Source organism: Rhineura floridana, chromosome 11, assembly GCF_030035675.1.
Source record: "Rhineura floridana isolate rRhiFlo1 chromosome 11, rRhiFlo1.hap2, whole genome shotgun sequence".
Classification (NCBI taxonomy): Eukaryota; Metazoa; Chordata; class Lepidosauria; order Squamata; family Rhineuridae; genus Rhineura; species Rhineura floridana.
The window spans coordinates 9,619,531-9,643,671 of record NC_084490.1 but is presented as its reverse complement, the minus strand read 5'-3'; the positions used below and the strand labels follow the sequence as shown (position 1 = coordinate 9,643,671).

The 24,141-nt window shown below is 40.1% G+C and overlaps 1 protein-coding gene across 1 annotated transcript; it reads left to right on the top strand.

Annotated features, from left to right (window-relative positions):
- Positions 1 to 1,612: 1,612 nt before the first annotated feature.
- On the top strand, positions 1,613 to 16,320 carry LOC133366980 (vomeronasal type-2 receptor 26-like). The gene is made up of 6 exons (XM_061590541.1): positions 1,613 to 1,631; positions 4,271 to 4,581; positions 10,349 to 11,227; positions 11,642 to 11,782; positions 12,200 to 12,326; positions 15,419 to 16,320. The coding sequence occupies exons 1-6, from the start codon at positions 1,613 to 1,615 to the stop codon at positions 16,318 to 16,320; spliced, it is 2,379 nt and encodes a 792-aa protein (XP_061446525.1).
- Positions 16,321 to 24,141: the final 7,821 nt, after the last annotated feature.

The following is a 24,141-nucleotide window of genomic DNA, read 5'->3' as shown; positions in this document are numbered from 1 at the left end:
GGCACCCCCATTGAGGCAGTTCTAGCCCTGCCTGTGAATCCCCTGTCTGGACCATTGGGAAGCAACCCATCGCTCACGCCAACCCTGCCCATGCAGGAATCCCCGCTTGGCACTTCAAATGCTTCCTCGGCAATCAGCACCCCACTTTCAGAGCCTGCATTGTCAAATAATGAAGCCCGGCTGTCAGAAGGGCCATCTGAGGCTCACCCCCCCTGCCCTATGCAAGGAGGTGCGACAAGAGAGACTTTCAGAGGGTAAAACTCTGTCAGAGCCGTCGTTTACACGCAAAGACCTTCCCTACTTAAGCAGGTGCCTCCCAAGACTCTAGTGCTGAGTCAACTCTCGCCACACTTTTCAGAGACTGGTTAGGTAGAACAGCTAGAGAAAGTAATGAATTCTGTTGAGATTCCTATTTACTGGTGAAGTTTCAGTCTCTTCAGTCTCTTCAGTCTCTTCAGTTGATTTTTAACCCTGCTGCCATCCTTTGACCTAACTGATCTAAACACCCTCTAAAACAAAAAGCAATCATTTCACAACCCAAAAAAGCACAAAATTGCTGAAATAGTTTTATTCCTATGTAGCACACCAAGACCATATATGAAACCACAAATTTGGCCAGAGGGTATAGAAGCCTGCAGAAGCTGCAAATTAGACACGTGGGGGAAAATATTAATATTTGAATGTTCAGTGCGTGTCTTATAAATTTATTTTTATGTTTCAAAAACTTAGTTTAGATTCTAGGGCATCATCATTTCCATTCAAAGCATACCGCTCTTCCACATTGATTCCATCCTAAGAGTCACTGCAAGTCAATCTGAATTTCACTAGCGTTATCCTGTCTGCCATTAGGGAGCAGCAGAATTGGTCAAGTGAATCTCTCACATTAGAAGTTCTGCTACATAAGGAAGAACCTGATGGTGCAAGCTGCTTGACAATGCAACAGACTTCCATGTACTGTGGTAGAGTCTCCTTCATTAGAGGTTTTAAGCAAAAGACATACAGGAATTCTGTAGCAGTGGATTTTCTACATCGACAGGGGGGCTGGACTAGATGAACTTTGAAGACATTTCCATGATTCTGTGATCTGAGAAATATGTTTGTTTCAGCAGCTTTGCAACTCATAATGCTAGCTAAATTTCAAAAACATTGCAGCAGTGATTATCTCCCCTGTAATTATCAAAATCACTACAATCAATTCACCTGACCAAAGCTCCAGTGGATTTCCAGTAGAAAACAGAAGAGGAACAAAATCAACAACAAGAAAGTCTGAAATGATTATAACGATATGCCATGAACAGCTAAGATTAGGGTGAAAAGAAAAGCAGGGGTCTGTCATAAGACCTGTTTCCCCTCTTTCATTGTATAGGTCAGGCTTCAAGTTGGTGTTCCTTCTCGGCATTCAAGGCATGTTTTGGAACTGTTGAGGTTTAGGTTAAAGTGGATCATCGTCTCTTGAAGGAGTGCATTTGTCAGGTTCACCTGCCACCCAAACTGTATTGTTCAAATGGGGGTGATATTAGTAATGACACTATAGAGAGGGACAGGAAAGTCCAAGTGTGGAGGGAAGGTTTTCATCAGGATGCTGCTACTCCTTCTGTTGCTCCTTGCGAGCATGGTGTGCAAAGTGCATGGTATGGAGTGCACCAGAAATCATCCTGTACATATTCCACACGAGTGGTTTGAGCCAGGTGATCTCCTCATCGGTGGGATGGCGTCTCATATCTATTACATTTCCCCCCCAGTCTTCTTCAACAAACATCCTTCCCAGGACTTGATTAAAATCCCATTGTAAGGACTGTCAATTTAATTTAGTGATTCTGTATAACTGACTGCATTTAACTGATGGGCTTTTCATGTGATATTCATATGCTTTGGGTGTTGTTTTTTCAATCTTCTTGTGCTGTAGATATCCTTTCAAATTTTTCTTTCTCTATTTCCTTTGTCCACCGAGACTTTTCTAAAATGTGCTCCTCAAATTCCTAATCATCTCCATGTCTTCACTTCTTTGCAATGTAATCCTTTTAGGTAAAACTTCTAATTACTGACAACAGCTTTGCCTGCTGTATGCAAACCCACCTGCCCCTAACAGTTGAGGCCTTTAGATGCAGACAAAAACTGTTCTTATAGAAAGGGACTAAAGGCTGACTGATTTTATGTTATTGATTTTCTGTCAGTTATTTTCCTGTTTTGAATTCCTGTAGAAATGACTTTTGTTTTTTGTTTTGTTTTGTTGAAGTGCATTTTCTTTATTTTCTTGAGTTGTTTAATCCTGATTGGGTAACAACAACAACAACAACAATAGCTACTTTGAGATATTCATAACCAAACTGGAACATCAGCTTTAAAAAGAAATATGAACAAAATAAACTAATCTCCTCTCTAACAATCCCATACTAATATTTTTGGGTGCTGGTGTTTATATGGGCATGTGTCAAAATTCCTTTTTTTCCCCTTCCAAAACAGCCATTTTTTTAAAGCATCATTTTCCAGTAAATTATAATTTCAAGCTATCATCACTGGGTCAGCTAGGCAGTCAAAATAATTGAGAGCAAGTATAGTGTATCAGTTCGGATCGAAGACTAGAACTAAGGAGACTTGGGTTCAAATCCCCATAAATGTCACTGGCTAACTTTGGAGCTGTTCACTATATTTCTCAGCTTACAACCTATGGGCTATTGTGACGATAGAAGGAAAAGGAGAAACATGCATGAAATCATGAATTCCTTGAAGGAAAAGTGGTATTAAAATGCAGTGAAAAAATAATCCCATCTAAAGCTCACTCAAAACAAGATAATGTACATAGGAACACAGGAAGCGGCCTTATACCAAGTCAAATCACGGGTCCACCTAGCTCAGTAGAGCCAAGACTGAATGTCAGTAGCAACATTTCAGGCAGCAGACTCTCCCAGCCCTAAAATGCCAAGGACTCAACCTCAGACCTTTCGTATGCAGAGCAAGTGCTCTGCCACTGAACTATTACCTTTTCCAACTTGGTAATGGGGAAATAGTTTCAAATGCTTTGATTAATGACTGGGACAGAGCCCTTTCTTTACTGTAAATGACAGTCAGCAATATGGGGCTAAATAATATGGGGAATATGGACAGAAATTCGACAAGTGCAGATTTCCATCCTTACGCCCACAAACATCAGCTCCCTTGGTTTCATTTTTTTTTTTAAAAAATCACTGTAGATGGCTACTGGTATTGTAAAAATGGAACTCTCTCCCTGATGAGGTACACCTGGTGCCAACATTGCTGTCCTTCCGGCGCCAGGTAAAAACCTTTTTGTTCTCCCAGGCTTTTTAACAACATTTTAACAACATTTTTAACATCTATTGTAACACCTACATTTGCACTTACGCTCTTAATATTTTAGTAATTTTAATTACTTAACATCATAACATCTTAATACTTTTAACTGATTTAATACGTTTTAATATTTTTAGGCTTGTGTTGTAGTTGTTTATATGTTTAATTATGTTCTGCTACTTTTGGTATATTGTTTTTAAGTTGTTGATATATGTTTTTACTTGTATATTGGATGTTTTTATGTTGTGCACTGCATATAGGTTTTTTTGCATATAGAAGGTTCCAGGTCCTGTACCTGACATTGTCATTATAAGAGCAAGAAATACTCCGTGTCTGCAAAGTTATAGAGCTTTTGCTCCTGAGCAAGTTTGATCAATGTCCAACTCAGTATAAAGCAACTTCTTCTATTCCCCCACCCATAGATTCTAAGCTATAAAAAGGTAGATAATGAAGGTACATAGAGATAAAGTGGTGGAGGAACCCAATGAAATTTCAGTCTCTATTGCAATGGTTGTGCTTTTTTTTTTTTTTTTTTTGGTTATGCTAACTGTAGCATTTTGCATGCGGCAGAGTGGAAGTTTGAAGCTGATATCGTATAGTGATAAAGAACACAAAAATAGAAATTTTGAAGATTAAGAAAGCGAAATTTAGAAAAATGCTTGAGCCAGTCTATATAGACGTCTCCAGAATATATGTGTTCTGAGACATTAGGAATACAATTTGGGTTGAAGATGTATCCAAACATTCCTTTACATTAAGATGTACAAGTCTAAAAGCACAATCCAGGAACAGGCAGCCACAACACATTTTCCTTTCTTTCTTTGTAGCATGACATAGTTATGACTAACTTTGCAGATTGTCCATTCTCTTTCTAGTCAGGCAGGTGAGTCTTTGAAATCTAGAATGGACAAATAATCTGCTATAATGATTTAATATAATGTTTAATACACCCCTGAAATAGCAAGTGACTGTATTTGCAGTGTTGTGACAAAGTTCTACCAACACATTCTGGCCTTGGTGTTTGCTGTTGATGAAATCAATGAGAATCCCAAGATCTTGCCCAATGTCTCCCTTGGGTTCCACATCTATGACAGCTACTCTGATTCAAGGATGACCTACCGCACCACTCTGGATCTGCTCTTTAAATCAACTCAGTTTGTCCCCAACTACCAATGTGGCATCTGGAAAAATGTAATTGGAGTCATTGGGGGACTTGGCTCTGTTACCTCCTCACAAATGGCGGACATCTTAGGTGTTTACAAGATTCCACAGGTAGGATAAGAATATGGGGATTTCCCCTAATCTGCCCTATAACTCACTACTCTCTTCTCTTTCCAGTAGCAATTTGAGCACTAGATGATGGAAAAGTACAAAAGAAACTGGTACTGTATATGGTGTTGCACTGGAGTATAATATGGTATCCAAAAATGTGTATAAGAGATGATGATGATGATGATGATTTCCCTCATCTCAGAAAGGTGAAATTCAAAGAGTCTTACAAAAACGACCCTACCTGCTTCCCAGACCTTTGCTGGCTACCAAGTTCCAACTTAGAATAGTCTAGAATGCTGACTACAGCTGGTTGAAATTAACAGTGTTTCAGTGTTGTATGTACAGTATTTTATCTTACTTTATTTTGTTTTTATTTTGTGAACTCATCTAGTACTACTCAGATGAAGAGTGGCATATAAATATCTTAAATAAAGAACTATTAACACACCTAACATCCCAAAATATTGTTTGTATTTCTAATTTAAAGCTAAAGGTTACCTTTCAGCTGGATGAAGGTGCATTATCGATGCTCGATATGTATTATAGGTCAAACCTATGCAGCCAGAATTAAGCACCACTGGCATCAATGGAGTTTACTCCCAGGGAACTATGCATGGGATTGCAGTTATACTGAAGCTAATAAAATAGTTATTATGTTATCTACAACTGCTCTTTGGTGTTATTAGTGCTTGCTTCTGTGTGTAGACAAGCAGACAGAGCTACAGATATCAACACAGTTGCTTGCATGTTGGGGTTCTCCTTTGGAATATGGCTAGGGGGCTTTCACAAGGAGCTCCTGCACTTCACATTTACTACTTAGGGAGCAATGCTACAGTGGGGAAACAGGCATAAATTAAACTGGTTTAAATTAAGCCGGCTTAAAGGATGCCAGATCCTAACTCTGTTCAGAAGCCCTTGGGAGAGGAGAACACTGGCTGAGCTGGAGGAAGGAAAATAATATAGACTATATATGACCAAGCTGAATGGATGCAAGACACATCTTCTGGAGGAATTTACTCTAAAACGTGTCACAAAGAAAAGTCAGGACAGGACAGAAATAAGAGGTGGTTTGAGTTCTCAAAGAACTCAAAGGTGAAATTGCTGATCTGCTAACTAAAATATGTAACTTGTCCCTTGGGTCCTCCTCCGTGCCTGAGGACTGGAAAGTGGCAAATGTAACGCCAATATTCAAAAAGGGATCCAGAGGGGATCCCGGAAATTACAGGCCAGTTAGCTTAACTTCTGACCCTGGAAAACTGGTAGAAACTATTATTAAAGCTAGATTAACTAAGCACATAGAAGAACAAGCCTTGCTGAAGCAGAGCCAGCATGGCTTCTGCAAGGAAAAGTCCTGTCTCAGTAACCTATTAGAATTCTTTGAGAGTGTCAACAAGCATATAGATAGAGGTGATCCAGTGGACATAGTGTACTTAGACTTTCAAAAAGCGTTTGACAAGGTACCTCACCAAAGGCTTCTGAGGAAGTTTAGCAGTCATGGAATAAGAGGAGAGGTCCTCTTGTGGATAAGGAATTGGTTAAGAAGCAGAAAGCAGAGAGTAGGAATAAACGGACAGTTCTCCCAATGGAGGGCTGTAGAAAGTGGAGTCCCTCAAGGATCGGTATTGGGACCTGTACTTTTCAACTTGTTCATTAATGCCCTAGAATTAGGAGTGAGCAGTGAAGTGGCCACGTTTGCTGACGACACTAAATTGTTCAGGGTTGTTAAAACAAAAAGGGATTGCGAAGAGCTCCAAAAAGACCTCTCCAAACTGAGTGAATGGGCGGAAAAATGGCAAATGCAATTCAATATAAACAAGTGTAAAATTATGCATATTGGAGCAAAAAAATTGAATTTCACATATACGCTCATGGGGTCTGAACTGGCGGTGACCGACCAGGAGAGAGACCTCGGGGTTGTAGTGGACAGCACGATGAAAATGTCGACCCAGTGTGCGGCAGCTGTGAAAAAGGCAAATTCCATGCTAGCGATAATTAGGAAAGGTATTGAAAATAAAACAGCCGATATCATAATGCCGTTGTATAAATCTATGGTGCGGCCGCATTTGGAATACTGTGTACAGTTCTGGTCGCCTCATCTCAAAAAGGATATTCTAGAGTTGGAAAAGGTTCAGAAGAGGGCAACCAGAATGATCAAGGGGATGGAGCGACTCCCTTACGAGGAAAGGTTGCAGCATTTGGGGCTTTTTAGTTTAGAGAAAAGGCGGGTCAGAGGAGACCTGATAGAAGTGTATAAGATTATGCATGGCATTGAGAAAGTGGATAGAGAAAAGTTCTTCTCCCTCTCTCATAATACTAGAACTCGTGGACATTCAAAGAAGCTGAATGTGGGAAGATTCAGGACAGACAAAAGGAAGTACTTCTTTACTCAGCGCATAGTTAGACTATGGAGTTTGCTCCCACAAGATGCGGTGGTGGCCACCAGCTTGGATGGCTTTAAAAGAAGATTAGACCAATTCATGGAGGACAGGGCTATCAATGGCTACTAGCCATGATGGCTGTGCTCTGCCACCCTAGTCAGAGGCAGCATGCTTCTGAAAACCAGTTGCCGGAAGCCTCAGGAGGGAAGAGTGTTCTTGCACTCTGGTCCTGCTTGCGGGCTTCCCCCAGGCACCTGGTTGGCCACTGTGAGAACAGGATGCTGGACTAGATGGGCCACTGGCCTGATCCAGCAGGCTCTTCTTATGTTCTTATGATATGGAGCGTTTTGCCTCTCCTAAGAATCAATTGCAAGCACTCTATAGCTCTTATTTATTTATTTATTTATTTATTTATTTATTTATTTATTATACTTGTATACAGCCCCATAGCCGAAGCTCTCTGGGCAGTTTACAGATGTAAACTTATAGATGTAATAAGGTGAGAATCCATCCAGAATCTTTGTATCAGGTAAATAACAAATACAAAACACCCTCCTGAAGAATAAGAGACAGGTTAGAAAATAAACATGGGCATTACTTTTAAATACTTCTTCCACAAATAACAGCTTAACCTTTAGGAGATTTGTGTCAGGAATCTGAGATAACTTCTGAAAACTATATCCCTGCAAACGTCTGGGAAGCTTTTTCCCCCATGCTATATATAATGATCAGCCAAATTTTGCAGTGGTTACTCCACTAGAAGTTACTGAGAATTTACCAGCTTGATATCCTTAAGGAAATTGATATTTTTCTTCTCTGGTTAAGAAATGAGCAAGCCCTGGTTCTAGATACCTCACTCCCGCAAAGAAAAAAAACCCACTCATATAATTTGGTGGGCACATTTATATATTGTAAAATATTTCCATATTTTAACAGCAAGGAAGGTCTGACCTGCTAATTATCTGTTTATTAGCTTATTTGTTATTTGATGGGAAAATGTATGTTGTTATGTGCCTTCAAGTCGGCTATAACTTATGGCGACCCTATGAATCAGTTACCTCCAACAGCATCTGTCGTGAACTACCCTGTTCAGATCTTGTAAGTTCAGGTCTGTGGCTTCCTTTATGGAATCAATCATCCCTTGTTTGGCCTTCCTCTTTTTCCACTCCCTTTTGTTTTTCCTAGCATTATTATCTTTTCTAATGAATCCTGTCTTCTCATGATGTGTCCAAAGTATAACTTCAGTTTCATCATTTTAGCTTCAAGTGATAGTTCTGGTTTAATTTTTTCTAATACCCAATTATTGGTCTTTTTCGCAGTCCATGGTATGCGCAAAGCTCTCCTCCAACACCACATTTCAGATGAGTTGATTTTTTTTAATCAGTTTATTAGCTTATTTGTTATTTGGTGGGAAAATGTATTAGGCTCATATTCTCATATTCTTAAAAAGTTTGATCCCTGAATAACAGTATTTAATATACTAGGAAATTAACAGGACAGTGTTAGATATGGCTGGTCTCTTCTCAGTACTGTAGGGCTTCATCACACCAAGCAGAAAAATATCTCCAGGGACCAAGTCAGAAATTATTTGCAGCATTTATTGATTTCAAAGCTGCTTCAGTCTTACTCCTTGAGAATTGTTACGGGAGTTTTTAAAGAAATCACAATAAATAATTTTGTTTCTTGTAACAAAAGTTAAGTGTGATCCAGCTGGGGCACTGACAAATATAGTCTCCCCAACCCAAGGCATAAGACTGAATATTGGTGTCTACTTTATTTATGAATAAATAAATTTATGAATGATTTACTTTCTTCATTGGAATTCGATGACTCCCATGCTTTCAGGCAGGTACAAATACTTCTGTATACACAGCCTTTTTGGACTGTGTTGTTTGCTGAAGGCTTTTGCTCAATTCCCCCCAATACATAGTTAATCATTTTAACAAAAATAAGATCTTAGTGTTTTCTAAACCCTCAAAAAAATAATGTTTTTAATTCAAAATTTTAAAATCCATCATATTCCACTACAAGTAGCTAGGTATTTATTTTCATCACCCACTAACATAAAGTCTTCAAAGGTATTATTCACTCATAGGCAAAAAAAAACAACCTTGTGGTTTAAGAATGTACCTATAGCCAACAGATATTTCTATCAAACTTTAAAAAGCAGGGAAAATGAGCAGCTATAGTGAATGTACCAGAGGAGCAGGAGACCTGACCTCCTCTCTGAGATATTGTACTGCCCTACAAATTTGGCAACATGCAAACACCATTTGGGTCGGTGGTTCACAGTCCAATCCACTTCCTGGGTAGCTTGGAAGAGTTTGGTAACATGTGCCTCTGTGCATATGGTGAGTGGTGGCAATACCTGCCATCTCCAAGGATGGAGAATTATATTCTTGTATGTTTGTTGGTGTTCTTACTTTGCTTCTTTTCTGTGTTCTTACTGTCTCTACAGAGAATCTAACCTAGAAAATTATATTTCTCTCATTATTCATCATAAAAATCTGTGTCAAATTTATTGCTATTAATTTCAAAGCCTTTTTATTGGTCGAAGTCATATGATGGTGAAGATAGCCTTGTTTCAAACTGGAGGTTATGCTCTATTTCTATTTTGGGCACTTTAACAGCTGAATCTGAAACTGCAGTTTGATGCAAAATCAGACTGATTACAGTATGTTGCTACTTAAGCAATGACTCTAGCTGTTGGAAAAAACAAACTTGGCCTGCCCAAGATCAATGTTTTCAGCCTGCTATGCTTAAACTACTCCATTTAAGGAAAGGTGGGCACAGTCAATTAAAAACATAGAGCACACCTAGAATTTTGCTAGAAGATATTTCACTTCCCACTGTTTTATCTTGTGCAAACTGAGACACTCCTCATCTCCATTGGAAACTATTCTGCGGAACAGTCAGTGCCATTATTCCACAATTGTTTTTGGAGCTTTTTTTTAGTGTTGCAAAGACTTGCTGTAGTTCACATATTTACAGGAACAGAAGCAAAAGAGAATGATTTACTATAGGAAATGTCACTAAAATTGCGAAAGAATTCAAACAGATTTAAAGTGGCTATCTGAACGATATGAACTGTTTTAATATAGTTGCTTCCTCCCTACTAAAACAAGATCAGCACAGCACATATCTTGTTTCTGTTATTTGGGCTGACTGCAGGTGTTGCCACCACTCACCATATGCTCAGAGGCACATGTTATGTTTTATTATATGTTGTGGTTATTGAGCACAATAAATTATATTGCCTTGGGATTATTCTAGAAGGAAAAAACAGGGTTTAAGCTAACAAATAAATTAGACTAGAATGAGTGAACAGGCAATTAGATATTCTTGTTCCCAATCTCAGTTGTCTGGACTTTCCCCCCCCCTTCTTCTAGTTTCCGTATGGCTCATGTCAACCAGTTGTGAATGATCCAATCAATGTTCCCTCCTTTTATTGCATGGTCCCCGATGATGGTCTTCAGTACCAAGGAATTGTCAAGTTACTTCTCCATTTCAGCTGGAAATGGATAGGGCTCATTGCCAAAGATGATGAAGGTGGTGAGTATTTTTTGCAGGCCATGGAGCCAATACTATCCAGGAATGGAATCTGTTCAGCATTTGTACAGAGAGCTCCAGAACGTTTGCGTATTGTCAGTACAGATGAACTTATCAAGGACGCTCAGAGTATTTTACCCATTCTCAGTACGAGCAATGTCAATGCTGTTGTTATATATGGAGAAACTGCATCAATTATATGGTTGGCAAACATGATAGGGATAGTCAGAGTAATGCAAGGACTATTTCCTCAAAATAAAATGTCATTCTCTGAAGCAAAAGTGTGGATTACAACAGCCCAAATCGACTTCGCATTACATACCCTTCATAAGCTTTTAGACATTGATATACGTATTTTCCATGGTGCTATTTCCCTCTCAATTCATTCAAAGGAGCTACAAGGCTTCCAGGAATTTCTTCAGTCGATCAACCTTTCTTTGGCAGATGAAGATGGTTTTATCATCAATTTTTGGGAACAAGCATTCAGTTGTTCGGTTTCAAACTCCACATTCAACTATGGCACATGTTCTGGAGAGGAGAGGCTGGAGAGCCTTCCTGCACCTCTTTTTGAAATGAGCATGACTGGCCACAGCTACAGTGTCTATAATGCTGTCTATGCCCTGGCTCATGCTTTACGTATCATGCGCTCAACTAGAGACAACCACAGAACAATAGAGACCAGGGACAGAGCGTCTCCTCAAAAAGTGGAATCCTGGAAGGTAGGGTTTCCTCACTGCCCTTACTCAGTTGATGAAACTTGAGTACATGATAGTGGTGGATCATGCAGTACCCAAATGACAAGGAACTGTAACTCTCCGCAGAACATGAGCGCACAGCTCTAGTCTTGCTGCTCTTCTCAAATTCGTTCCCTTCTTTGCCAAATATTATTGCCATACAATCATAATGTCGATAGCCAAATTTCTCCTCCATGGATTTTATAATGTTCTGTTAGCATCACCACCACTGATGGAAGATGGTACAATTTTTTGAATGATTTGCCACCCTTTCTTCACATCAAGTAACTAAAATGTTATCCTTTCTATTAGTAAGAGTAAAAGCATTGCATCCCCAGATTGCTTGTTCCCCAGACAAAAGTAATCAAAAGTTTTGATTTTGTCTCTCTTTTCACATAGCTCCACTCATTTCTTCAGAGGATCTCATTCAACAACAGTGCTGGGGATGAGATTACATTTAATAAACAAGGAAAATTAATAGCTGGATTTGATATTACAAACTTGATTACTTTCCGGAATAACTCATATGTCAGAATGAAGGTGGGAAGTCTGCATTCTCATGATCCTTCTGCCAAAAAGATCACCATTAATGGTGAGAGAATCAGGTGGCACAGAGGAATGACTCAGGTGGGGATGTGAAAATAATTGCACTGTCTCTCCATGAATAGCCATTTCTATAGCAGGTATTGCTCCCACTGTATGTGCAGAGCTTGGAAAAGTTACTTTTTTGAACTACAACTCCCATCAGCCCAATCCAGTGGCCATGCTGGCTGGGGCTGATGGGAGTTGTAGTTCAAAAAAGTAACTTCCAAGCTCTGTTAGTATGTGCCACCTGTGAATGTAAAGATCTTATATTCCATTTCATTGGCTTTCCTATTTACTAGCAGACCATCTGATACTAGGCACATTCCACAAGCATTTCTTAATACTAAAACTCTTTCCTGTGTCTCTGGATAGTTTCCACCCACTTCAATGTGTAATGACAATTGTTGTCCTGGTTATGGAAAGAAAAAGAAGGAGGGGAAGAAATTTTGCTGCTATGATTGTGTTCCATGTCCAGAAGGAATGATCTCAAATGAGAAAGGTATGATAGGTTATCTTAAGATATGCTAAATGATCCTGTTTATTGCGGTTACATGTGAGCGGCTTTTTTGCAAGTTTGTTATTGTTAACTTTGCAGGTTTTTTAAAGTTATTGTATCATGTATTGTCCCCATTGTTCATATAGTTACAATTGTACTGATATGTGCTTTTAGTGATCTTCAGGAAAACATTTTTAGAACATCAGCAAAACATTTTGCTGTAACCAAGTCCACAGATCACACTGATGTAATAATGGCTGAACCTGTGATCTGGAATACTCAAAACAACTTTTCAGTAATTTAATTTAATTTAATTTATTATTAGATTTATATCCTACCCTTCCCAGAGCGGCAAACAAAATCACAAAAATCACTTTAAAACATTATAAAAACAGACTTTAAAATATATTAACACAAAACATCTTTTAAAAGATTTTTTAAAAAGCTTTAAAAAATCTTTTAAAAATGAAAATATTTTATTATCATTAATTATCATTATTATTTTCATTACATGATTAATGATCGTTTGCATTGCTGGTAATGGTGACAAATGACGCCCTGCTCGCTGCACAGCTGACGGGCAGGGCATAATTGCCGATGAGGGCAAAGCTGCCGCCTCCATCCTGAAGTGGGGCAAAGTTGTGCGTCATGCCTATGACACGACCGCAATTTGGCTGAAGGGAGGGGCGAAGCTGGTGGGCCTATTTAAGCCCAGCCGCCCCTCCCACCTTCCTCTTTGGATTTGCGACGCCCACCCTGCTCTCCCTCTTTTATGGTGTGCCTATGGGTCACTTTGGGGCCGAGTAGGAATTTTTATCCTGCCCACCCTTGTTGGTGGGCAGGTTTTTCGCCTGCTCCACACTATGGGAGTGGGAGGGAATCGGATTAGGGGGCATTGTTATTAATAGGTGGATTTGGCTGATTTGGCACATTTGTATATTGAAGGCTAATGCCCTATGGGGCAGTTTCATTATAGCACTAGCGCAGGAAGGGAAATAGTTAAGGCCCCCTTAGACACCTTTGGAGGTGATTGGCAGTTCCGGAGGCCCGTCTGGCAAGGCTTTGCGGCTCGAGGACAGGATATGGCCTGCCTCTGGGGCCAACTTATCTCATCTACCCAAGGGTTATTCAACCCCGGGTGGGGATGATGTGGGAAGGCACCCCTACTCACCTACAAGATGTGGCCGGGGTAAGGGGTAAGCAGATGGGCTTGTCCTTGCCCCAGTAGGGGCTGGTCGCCCAAGAGCTGTATGGCAAGCTACTTGCTTAATAGATAGTCCCGCACCTGGATTTTCCCTCTGCAGGCCACTTTAAAATTGGGTTTGCCTGCTGTAATTTAATAAAGTGGCCCTTGTTCAACCCAAGCTGATGTGTCAGTGTCTTATTTCTCCCCTCAATGGCAAATGACACAAGCGTTTGTACTCACATACCAAAATGAAAAGGTGAGACTCAGGAAGGTGTGCAGTTTCAAATGGAAGGTGTTGGACTATGATCTGGGAAACCAGGGTTCGAATCCCCACATAGCCATGAAACTCACTGGGTGACCTTGGGCCACTCACTGCCTCTCAGCCTCATGAAAACCCTATTCATAGGATCACCATAAATCAGAATTGACTTGAAGGCAGTACATTTACATTTACCTTGAATAGTCAGCAAGCAGATCAAAATTCATATTACATATATGATTGGCTATTAAATACAAAGATTTAAACAACTATGTCCCAGTCTGAGAAATTCTATTATTTATTCTCAAAGAATGAATGAACAAACGAGAGAGAGAGAGAGAGAGAGAGAGAGAGAGAGAGAAGGTGTAGTTGTTTCAAAAAGAGGGAATGTAATGTATGGAAGAATCCAAGAATTTATTCTCTCTGCATACCAGAGAGGAGCGGTAAAGTTATCTATACACTGCTGTACTGGGAGGCTAAATGAAAGCTGCTGCTGGTGGTGGTGGTGGTGGTTATTTTAGAGACATGCTGGTCTCAGGATTTAACAGCTATGCAACCTAAGCAGCCAACTAACTGCAAGGAATCTCAATTATCTGAATAGATGATGGTGAAAGAAAGAGGAGAGGCACAACCATGCTTTTAAGCCTCTATGTACATCCACTTCCTCTCCTATTTTACATGCCTTTACATGAAGCAGACTTTCTTTTCATTCCCTCCACAAAGACAAGATGCAAAGTCCCTCCCCTAAAGGAAAACAAAAGAGATGCAAGACGAATACCAATATTCTGCATTTAGTATATTTTAAGCATTTTGCTTATTTTATTTTACTTTTGATACAGAATAATATGGCTTACAAGGCTGGTTGTTCTTCTCAACACCTCCAATGCACATAAATTAACTGAGCTACCTACCGTAATGTGAGGTTGGGGTCAGAAGCGTAGTGGCAAATTCAGTAGTGCAGGGTCCCTTCATGATAGTCATGCCAAGCCCCCTTTTCCACTTTACCTCACCTCCCTTACTCTCTGTATGTTCTCTGAGTCTGCACTTTACTACAACAGACAGAGCCAATCAACATGAAAGGGGAGCCTGCAAGGTAGCTATTGAGAAGAGTCTTCTCAGTGGCTGGCTCACCTCCTCTTACGCTAATTGGCTTCAATCAGTACAAAAGGACAAGGACACTTCTCAGTGGCTAACACATTCCCTTTCATAATTATTGGCTTGTACTTAAGGACCTGGCTGGGAACCTGCTCCCAAAAAAGTAATGGGTCTATGACAACCCCCCACCACAACCATGGACAACTACACCCCTGGTTGGGGTAGCAAAGGTATTGTGTTTTCTTTAAGATTGAGGCTGTGTAGAATGAAGAATCTCAACAAATTTACCAGTATTTGTCCCATCATTTTGGAAGCTTAAACATACAAATCAAAAAAGAGCAAGGGGGTCACAAGACACTAAAAACAAAATGTCATAATACAGAAATTTCCTGAGCTGATGCTTAACAATTTAAGGGTCTTGGCCACAGAGTTTTTAAGCTTTCCCTGATGGAAATAAAGGGGGCGGAGGCTACATCAACTCCTGATAAGATAGTTCTTAATCTTGAAAAAAAATCTGATTGTTGTTAAATTGACATACATTATTTATATTTTCAGATACGGAAACATGTGTCAGTTGTCTAGAGGATCACTACCCAAACAAAGGGCAGGATCAATGCATCCGAAAGATTCCAAATTTCCTAGCTTTTGATGAAATGTTGGCCATTGTTTCAACTTTCTCTGCACTTTCTTTGTCTCTGATCACAGCTCTGGTGCTTGGCATCTTTGTCAAGCACCGGGACACTGCCATAGTCAAAGCCAACAACAGAAGTCTCACCTACATACTCCTCATCTCCCTCCTCTTCTGTTTCCTCTGCTCTTTCCTGTTCATTGGAATGCCTAATAAGGCAACCTGCCTTCTTCGACAAACTGCTTTTGGTATCATCTTCTCTGTTTCCCTCTCTAGCATCTTGGCCAAAACAATCTCTGTAGTTTTGGCATTCATAGCCACCAAACCAGGTTCCAGAATGAGGAAGTGGTTGGGGAAACGTCTGGCTTATTCCATTGTCCTTTCCTGCTCCCAAGTTCAAGTAGGCATGTGTGCTCTGTGGCTGGCAACCTCTCCTCCATTCCCAGATTTGGATATGCACTCACTGCCTAAAGAAATCATATTTCTATGTAATGAAGGGTCAGTCCTCATGTTCTATTGTGTTTTGGGCTACATGGGTGTCCTGGCCATTATCAGCTTCACTGTGGCCTTCCTAGCTAGAAAGTTGCCTGACAGTTTTAATGAAGCTAAGTTCATCACCTTCAGCATGTTAGTCTTTTGCAGTGTTTGGATCTCCTTTGTTCCAACTTACCTGAGCACAAGAGGAAAATACATGGTGGCTGTGGAGATCTTCTCCATCTTGACTTCCAGTGCTGGGTTACTGGGTTGCATCTTTTTTCCAATATGTTACATTATTTTGGTGAGACCTGAGTTGAACAGCAGGGAGCAGCTGATAAGGAGAAAAATATAGATTATAGAATACTCTGTTTTCCTTTATGTTCCTGGTATCTTACACATAAATATAAAAGAGGTACTATTGAACTGAGACCACGTGAAGGAATCAAACCCTTTATGGATTTTTGTCTTATGCTTCAGCCCTGGTCTCCTTCTGGGAGGAAGGGCAGAATATAAATTTAAAATAAATTTTAAAAAACTGAAACTTTTTGCTTTGCTTTGGAGGCTGTTTGGCTGAAGCCTAGCTCTTCCACTAGGCAAACTTAAGCAATTGCCTCAGGTGGAGGGGCAGCAAATTTTTACCCAGAGGCTTCTACTGTCTTGTTTTCCCTGCTTAGCCATCTGCTCTACCTACTATGCACCTGGCTTTTCCAGAGCTCTCCAGTGCATCCCCCCATTCCTAGGTCTTGTTTTGAAGGATAAGATCCTTCCTCAGAGCAAGTCAATCTGAGTGAGGTGGCCTGAGACTGAGACAAAGAAGAGGAAGAGAGATCACCAGCAGTACGACCCCATTAGCAACAGCTGATTCTGACCTTTTGGATTTTTTAAGGGCCTGTTCTCATTATCTGGGCCAAAACTTCACCGGAGGGTCAATGTTCAAGAACCTGAAATAGAAACAGAAATCTACTGCCTGTATGATTGGCCAAAAGATTGTGAGGGGTAGGAAAAACAGGTAGATAAAACAGGCAGAAATTTTTTTTCAGACAGTGTTGATATCAGAGGACTGATGAAAAAAGAAGGCAGAGCTGAAATCAAAAGATAGAAGTCAGAGGTTTCAGAATGCCACAAAAGGAATAGGCTGAACTCTATGAGACTTGAAAGCTACATTAATATCAGCCTAAGGAAAGCTGGACCTGCATTATTGCTAAGTATTGGTATATTCAGGGAACTTGCCAAGTCTAGATTTAGCTGAATTAAAGAAAAAACAAAGTTGTATCCCATCCTTCGGCACAGGACTTCAGAGTAGTTTACAATATTGAAATAAAACCAATAACAAAACTGACAAAACATTAAAAGGCAAACACCTGTTAATTATACAGCCACAAGAGTGGCTGTATACTATAGCCAGCGTGAATTTTTCACATTCTGCAATGTTAAATTGAAAATACCCCCCATGCCATTCTGATGCTTCCCATAAGCTCATTTCAAAATAAAAGCTTACCAAACTTACAGGCCTGAACTCAGAAATGCTTGCTTAACAACCCTGTCAATTTTCATGGCAATACACAAAACAGTCAGAGAGAATAGAGAGTTCAAAGTCTAAAAAGAGAGAGGGAAAAGCCAGAGCCCTTTTGGACCTTTCAGAGTTCTCACAATCTGTTAAAATACATTAAAAATCAGCCATGTTCATAGAGTACCTGCAGTCCTAATACCCCATACTCTGACCTTCATCTTCTGCAGTTTAAAGGTTTTAAAAATGCCTGGCTGATTTTTAATTAATTTAAGAAATTTTGGCTGGAACCAAATGATAAAGGCAGGCTTGCTCAGTACGAACCAACTGTCAGTGTTCTAAAAGCCAGACTCACAGCTGCTTGGCTTGCCTAATCAGGGACCACACCCACACCAGACTTTGATTTCACTTTAGACAGTCATGGCTTCCCTCAAAGAATCCTGGGAAGTGTAGTTTGTCAAGGGTGCTGAGAGGAGACTCCTATTCCCCTGACAGAGCTCCAGTAGCCAGAGTGGTTTAACACTCAGCCTCTCTGGTTGAAGCTCTGTGAGGGAAATAGGGTCTCTCCTAGCAACTCTCAGCACCCTTCACTAACTATGCTTCCCAGGATTCTTTGGGAGAAGCCATGACTATCTAAAGTGAAATCAAGGTCTGGTGTGGATGTGGCCAGGGACAGCTTTGTTTTAAATTTGGGTAGGAGGCTACATGTGCCTTCTGTAGAATAAAAAGGTGGGGAAAACGCTGAAAAGCAATGATACTCACAATGTTTTCCTTTTGGAAAGGAAAGGGGCTTCCCTTCTGCCCAGTGCCCATCCACCCAATCTCCCCCCCTCCCTGCCCCTCCCCCAGGTCAGTGTTGGACTATGACCTGGGAGACCAAGGTTCAAATCCCCACACAGCCATGAAGCTCACTGGGTGACCTTGGGCCAGTCACTGCCTCTCAGCCTCAGAGGAAGGCTATGGTAAAACCACCTCTGAATACCATTTACCATGAAAACCCTATTCAAAGGGTCGCCATAAGTCCGGTCGACTTAAAGGGAGTCCATTTCCATTTTCAAATATGATTGCACAGAAATAAATCCCATTGAACTCAAAAAGTATACAAATGATCAATCCATTCTCATCAAACTTGGACAGGATCCCATTTCTTACCTCCCGGATTAAAAAACGGAAAATTCACTAATAGGCCAAAAATCTTGCGGTTTAAGAATATACCTATAGCCCACAGATATTTCTATCAAACTTTAAAAAGCAGGATAATTGGGCAGCTATAGTGAATGCACCAGGGGAGCAGGAGACCTGACCTCCTCTCTGAGATATTGTACTGCCCTACAAAGTTGTCAAAATGAAAACACAATTTGGGTTGGTGGTTCACAGTCCAATCCACTTGCTGTGTAGTTTGGAAGAATTTGGTGACATGTGCCTCTGAGCATATGGTGAGTGGTGGCAACATCTGCCATCTCCAAAGATGAAGAATTATATTTTTGTATGTTTGCTGGTGTTCTTCTTACTTTGCTTCTTTCCTGTGTTACTAATATTTCTACAGAGAATCTAAACTAGGAAATTTTATTTCCCTCATTATTCATCCTAGAAATCTGTGTCAAATTTATTTTCATTAATTTCAAAGTATTTTTATTGGTCAATGTCATATGATGGTGAAGACAGCCTTTTGTGTTTCAAATTGGAGGTTATGTTCTAAGGCTTTTTGCCTATTAGTGAACATGGTATGATACCAGCCTATTAAATAATACCCAAAAAAATGAAAAAGCAGAAGACTTCAGCTAGTGCCAAACTTCTAGGGGAAACATATTCCATATTTGGAGTGCTATTCCCAAAAAGGTCTTTTGGCATGTCATGGACCCCTGAATTTTGCTAGATGATGGGAGTTGTAAAAGGTCCTCTCCAGCAAATCTCAGGCCTCTGGCCAGACAGTAACAGAAGAGGTTATCCTTTAAGTAGCCATATCCCAAGCCAATCAGGGCTTTAATATGTCAAAACCAAAACCTTGAATTGGGCTTGGTGATGCATCAGCAGCCAATACAGATATGGTCTTGAATAATTAGAGCTATCTATGGTCTAGAGACTGAAGTTTTTGCAATTGCTGAACTGTCTTCAAGGCAAGTCTAATGTAGACCACATTGCATTAGTCAGTCTGTCAGTTCAGTTTTATTGTTTATAGCCAATGGCCATTACAGTATGAGTACAATGTTTACAGATATATAAAAACAGAGAGACAATCAATCCAATAAAACAGAGGTAATACCCTGAAAATACAAATAAATGAAATTTAAAACAAGTCATTTAATTTAAAAGCTCCCCTTAACATTTGATGCTAGCATGATTCAAAAAGGCCACTCATCTTTATTGCAGCTAAAGCAAATAAAGCTACCCTATAGATGACTAGTTTAGATCAGCCAGCAACCATCTGATCGACCTTCTAAGGAGGTCTGAAGAGGTAGAAGAAACCTAGCCCTTGGTGCATTATGCAAATGGCAATATAGAATATAATGCACATCTTCAGTCTGGTCTCATCCACATACACAAAAATGTTATTTTGGTGGCCTATTAGAAAATCTGCAAGCCAGATATTCAGTGTGCATCGTTTGAACTCTAAGCTGGGTGAAAGAGTGCCTAACAGGAAAAAAAGGTTAATTCCTGCAAAGAAGTTGCCCATTTATGGTCTGATTTAATGTTGGTATACTAAATGGCAGACTTGCAGTTCTTCATGTGTTCAAAATCTCTTTTGTCATCTTAGTCAAAAACTGTACCCCAGATCTTGCAATCAGATACATCCTGTATTGTCATTGCTAAGGGAATCAAAAAGCACAGCATCAGACATCTACAAAATTGTACCCAACCTTCTCTATTCTGTAAGCTTCTCAGCTTTTGGCTAAGATCAAATATAGTATCATTAGTCAAAATGGGACCCTAGCATTGATTATTGTAGTGAAACAATTCCTGTTCAGGACTAGCTGTGTTTGATAAACCACATAGCTAGAAATATGCACTCTGTGCTACTTTAGCCATCCTGATGCTCCTTCCTTTTCATTGGAATGCCTGATAAGGTGACCTGCCTTCTCCGACAAACTGCTTTTGGTATCATCTTCTCTGTGTCCATCTCCAGTATCTTGGCCAAAACCATTTCTGTAGTTTTGGCATTCATGGCAACCAAACCAGGATCCAGGGTCACGAAATAGGTAGGGAAAAGATTGGCTTATTCCATTGTCCTTTCTTGCTCCAGTGTTCAAATTTGGATCTGTGCTCTGTGGCCTGCAACTTGTCCCCCATTCCCAGCTCTGGATATGCATTCACTGACTGATGAAATTGTGTTGCTCTGTAATGAAGGGTCAACCACCATGTTCTAATGTGTCTTGGGCTACAAGGGTTTCCTAGCCATTGTCAGCTTTTCAGTGGCCTTCCTAGCCAGGAAGTTACCAGACAGTTTTAATGAAGCTAAGTTCATCACCTTCAGTATGTTTGTCTTTTGTAGTGTTTGGCTATCTTTTATTCCTACTTACCTGAGTACAAGAGGAAAATACATGGTGGCTGTGGAGATCTTCTCCATCTTAGTTTCCAGTGCTGGGTTACTGGGTTGCATCTCTTCCCCCAAATGCTACATTATTGTGGTAAGGCCTGAGTTGAACAATAAAGAGCATTTGATACAAAAAAAGGTATAAATGGCAGAAGACTTTGTGGTATTGTACGTACAAATGAAACTATTTCAGATTTTTTGTTTTGTTTTTGGGTTGTGAAATAGGTGCTTTGTGTTTTAGTGGCTGTTTTTATTAGATAGGACAAAGGCTCACAGAAGGATTAAAACTTCTACTCCAGAGACTTAAAACTTCATGGGGGGATAGAGACCTCAAAAGAACTCTACTGTTATTCTGACTGGTTAACAGAGAGGAAGGGGGAGAAAAATAATATAAGTAAAGCAGGTGGGTATAGTGTCTCAGAGAGACTTGGAATTTGTGTTGGAGAAGAAAGAGCTGAAGATGGAAGATGAAGGACTTCAGAACATCTAGACTCCAAGGAAAGAAGAGGCTGACCTCTTTGAAGGCTGGAAGCTATACAGATATGAGATAGAACTATTTTATTACTGAATATTTGCTGAAGTACAGAATATGTCTAAACTAAGTTAGCACTTTCTTAAGTTGTTCTCATTTGCAGTTATGATTGTTATGATTAACTATTTTATAATTAGGTTCCTCCTCTTACCCCGTATACTTTCACAATAAATGTTTATGTTGCTATAAATGTTTATATTGCTATATTTAGTAAAACCTTTTGCCTTAATTCTGTCTGAAGCGTTGTTGTTCATCTCATGCCTTGCCAAGCTTTCCAGTGCTGGGCCAGCTATTAAGTTCCAGAAGTTAAAGGCTGTTGAATGGAGAAAGACAATAATTATATGCACTTAGTGACAGAAGCAACCCAAGGAGTAGGGCTGGATTACTAGATTTGCTCATCTCCCCTCCCTCTCACAATGCAGGCTACAGCTCATATTATTATATACTAAAGTAGTCCATCTAGAATTGAACATAAGACCATAAAAAGAGCCTGTTGGATTAGGCCAGTGGCCCATCTCGTCCAGCAACCTGTTCACACAGTGGCCAACAAAATACCTGTGGGAAGCCCAGAAGCAGGACCTGAGTGCAATAGCACTCTCCCCTCCTGTGTTTCCCAGCAACTGATATTCAGAAGCATACTGCCTCTGAATATGGAGGAAGAGCATTGACTCTGGCATTTATCAGTCTAAACATTCCCCTCACCTATGGCAATTAATGAATGAAATCAATGGAAAGTGCCAGTTCCAGTTTCTATATTTCTCTCAAAACATAGGATATGTTTTGTGGGACCCATTTTGAAGCTTTCCTTTTTTAAACTTTTTATTTTATTTAAAGTATTGCACACTCACCCATTACTCTCTTTCTCAATTAAGTTGGGTCTCCTTCCAATATTTAATAGGCATAGTATGTAGGCGTTTCCAGCAGTTGAAAATTGGACAAGCTAAAAATGTATTGATTTTTGAAGACAAGTGTTTTATAAATTTCTATTTATATTTCTATCCCAAGCATGTTCCACTTCCTCATTGATTCCATCTTACGAGTCACTGTAGGTTATACTAAATTTCCCTATTATTTCCTTCTCTGCCATTATGCAGCTGTGATCTGCTAAATTAGGAAGTTCTTATACATTAAAAAGTTCTTCCTGACACTATGACTTGCTTGATGATGGGACAGATAGCCTTGGATGGTGGTAGACTTTGATTGCTAGAGGCTGGAAACTGAGCTATTGCGGATTTTATAACAGTGGGTTGCATACATCTGCAGGGGGTAGACTAGATTACCTTTGAGGTACCTTCCATCTGACTGATTCTATGTTCTGACAAATAAGCTTGCTTCAGGACCTCTGCTACTGAAGATGCATAACAACATCTAAAAACATCGCAGACATGATTATCTCCCCTGTAATTATCAAAATCACTATCATCAGTTCACCAGGCCAAAGTTACAGGGGCTTTCCAGAAGGGAGGAGGGAGGAAAATACTACAACCATGTCTGAAATGATTATAAGTAACCAAGTGTTTTATTGACAGCTAAGGTTAGGGACAACAGAGAGGGAAGGTCTGTCATTTTCACCAGTTCCTCTCTTTCATTCTATAGGGCAAGTTTCAAGTTGGTGTTTTTAAATTGCATTTGAAGCACAGTTGGGCATGCTGACGAGTTTTAGGAGAAGGCGGAAACATGTCCCTGTGAAAAGTACATTCACAGAGTAAACAGCTATCCAAGCCATCTTTAAATCAGGGCAATGACATGATGTTTTACCCTGAGGGACATAGGATAATCCATAAGTAGAGGGATGTTTGCCATCAGAATGGTGCTCCTACTGCTGCTACTTTCAAGCATGGTGTGCATAGTACACAGCATTGACTGCACCAGAAACAATCCTGTACATGTTCCACATGAGTGGCACCAGCCAGGTGATCTCCTCATCGGTGGAATGGTTTCTCACATCCATTATTTTCTCTCTGAAGTTTTCTTCAGCAAACACCCTTCTCAGGTCTCCATTAACATCCCATTGTAAGGAAATGGTCTTTTAATTTTGTTTTAGTCATTCTTCATATGTGTTTGAACAACTGCTATTTACTTAAATTTGAAAATAGAAAAGCAGAACTTTTTAAAGGTATAGGAATGGATGGATAGTGTCCAATCTTTACTGGTAAGAAAATAAAATGCTCAAATGTTGGTGCTTTTAGAAGGTGCCAGTACTGGCTGTTGGACATTTGGAAATATTAACTCCCTATGACTTAGTAGCTCTCTAGTCTGGTTACAACAGGACATAGGTGTAGAGGGCCAATAAACTGAGTCTGAATCCTAGCAAGACAGAGGCACCATTTGCTACCAGGCCAAGTTCAAGTTTCTCATTTTGGTGTACAAAGCCCTATACAGCTTGGGACCAGGATACCTGAAAGACCATCTTATCCCTTATATACCCAGTCGATCACTATGCTGTGCAGGTGAGGGCCTCCTGCAGATACCATCTTATCAGGAGGTCCATTCTGCACAACATAGGAAATGGACCTTTAGTGTGGTGGCACCTACCCTGTGGAATTCTCTCCCCTTAAATATTAGGCAGGCACCATCTCTGTTATCTTTTCGGCACCTTTTG

What these genes read in the sequence shown, in the direction of transcription:
- LOC133366980 (XM_061590541.1), top strand. An exon ending in GTGTTTACAAGATTCCACAG is followed by an intron (nt 4,582 to 10,348) that starts GTAGGATAAGAA and finishes CCCTTCTTCTAG; the next exon opens with TTTCCGTATGGCTCATGTCA. An exon ending in ACTCATATGTCAGAATGAAG is followed by an intron (nt 11,783 to 12,199) that starts GTGGGAAGTCTG and finishes GTCTCTGGATAG; the next exon opens with TTTCCACCCACTTCAATGTG.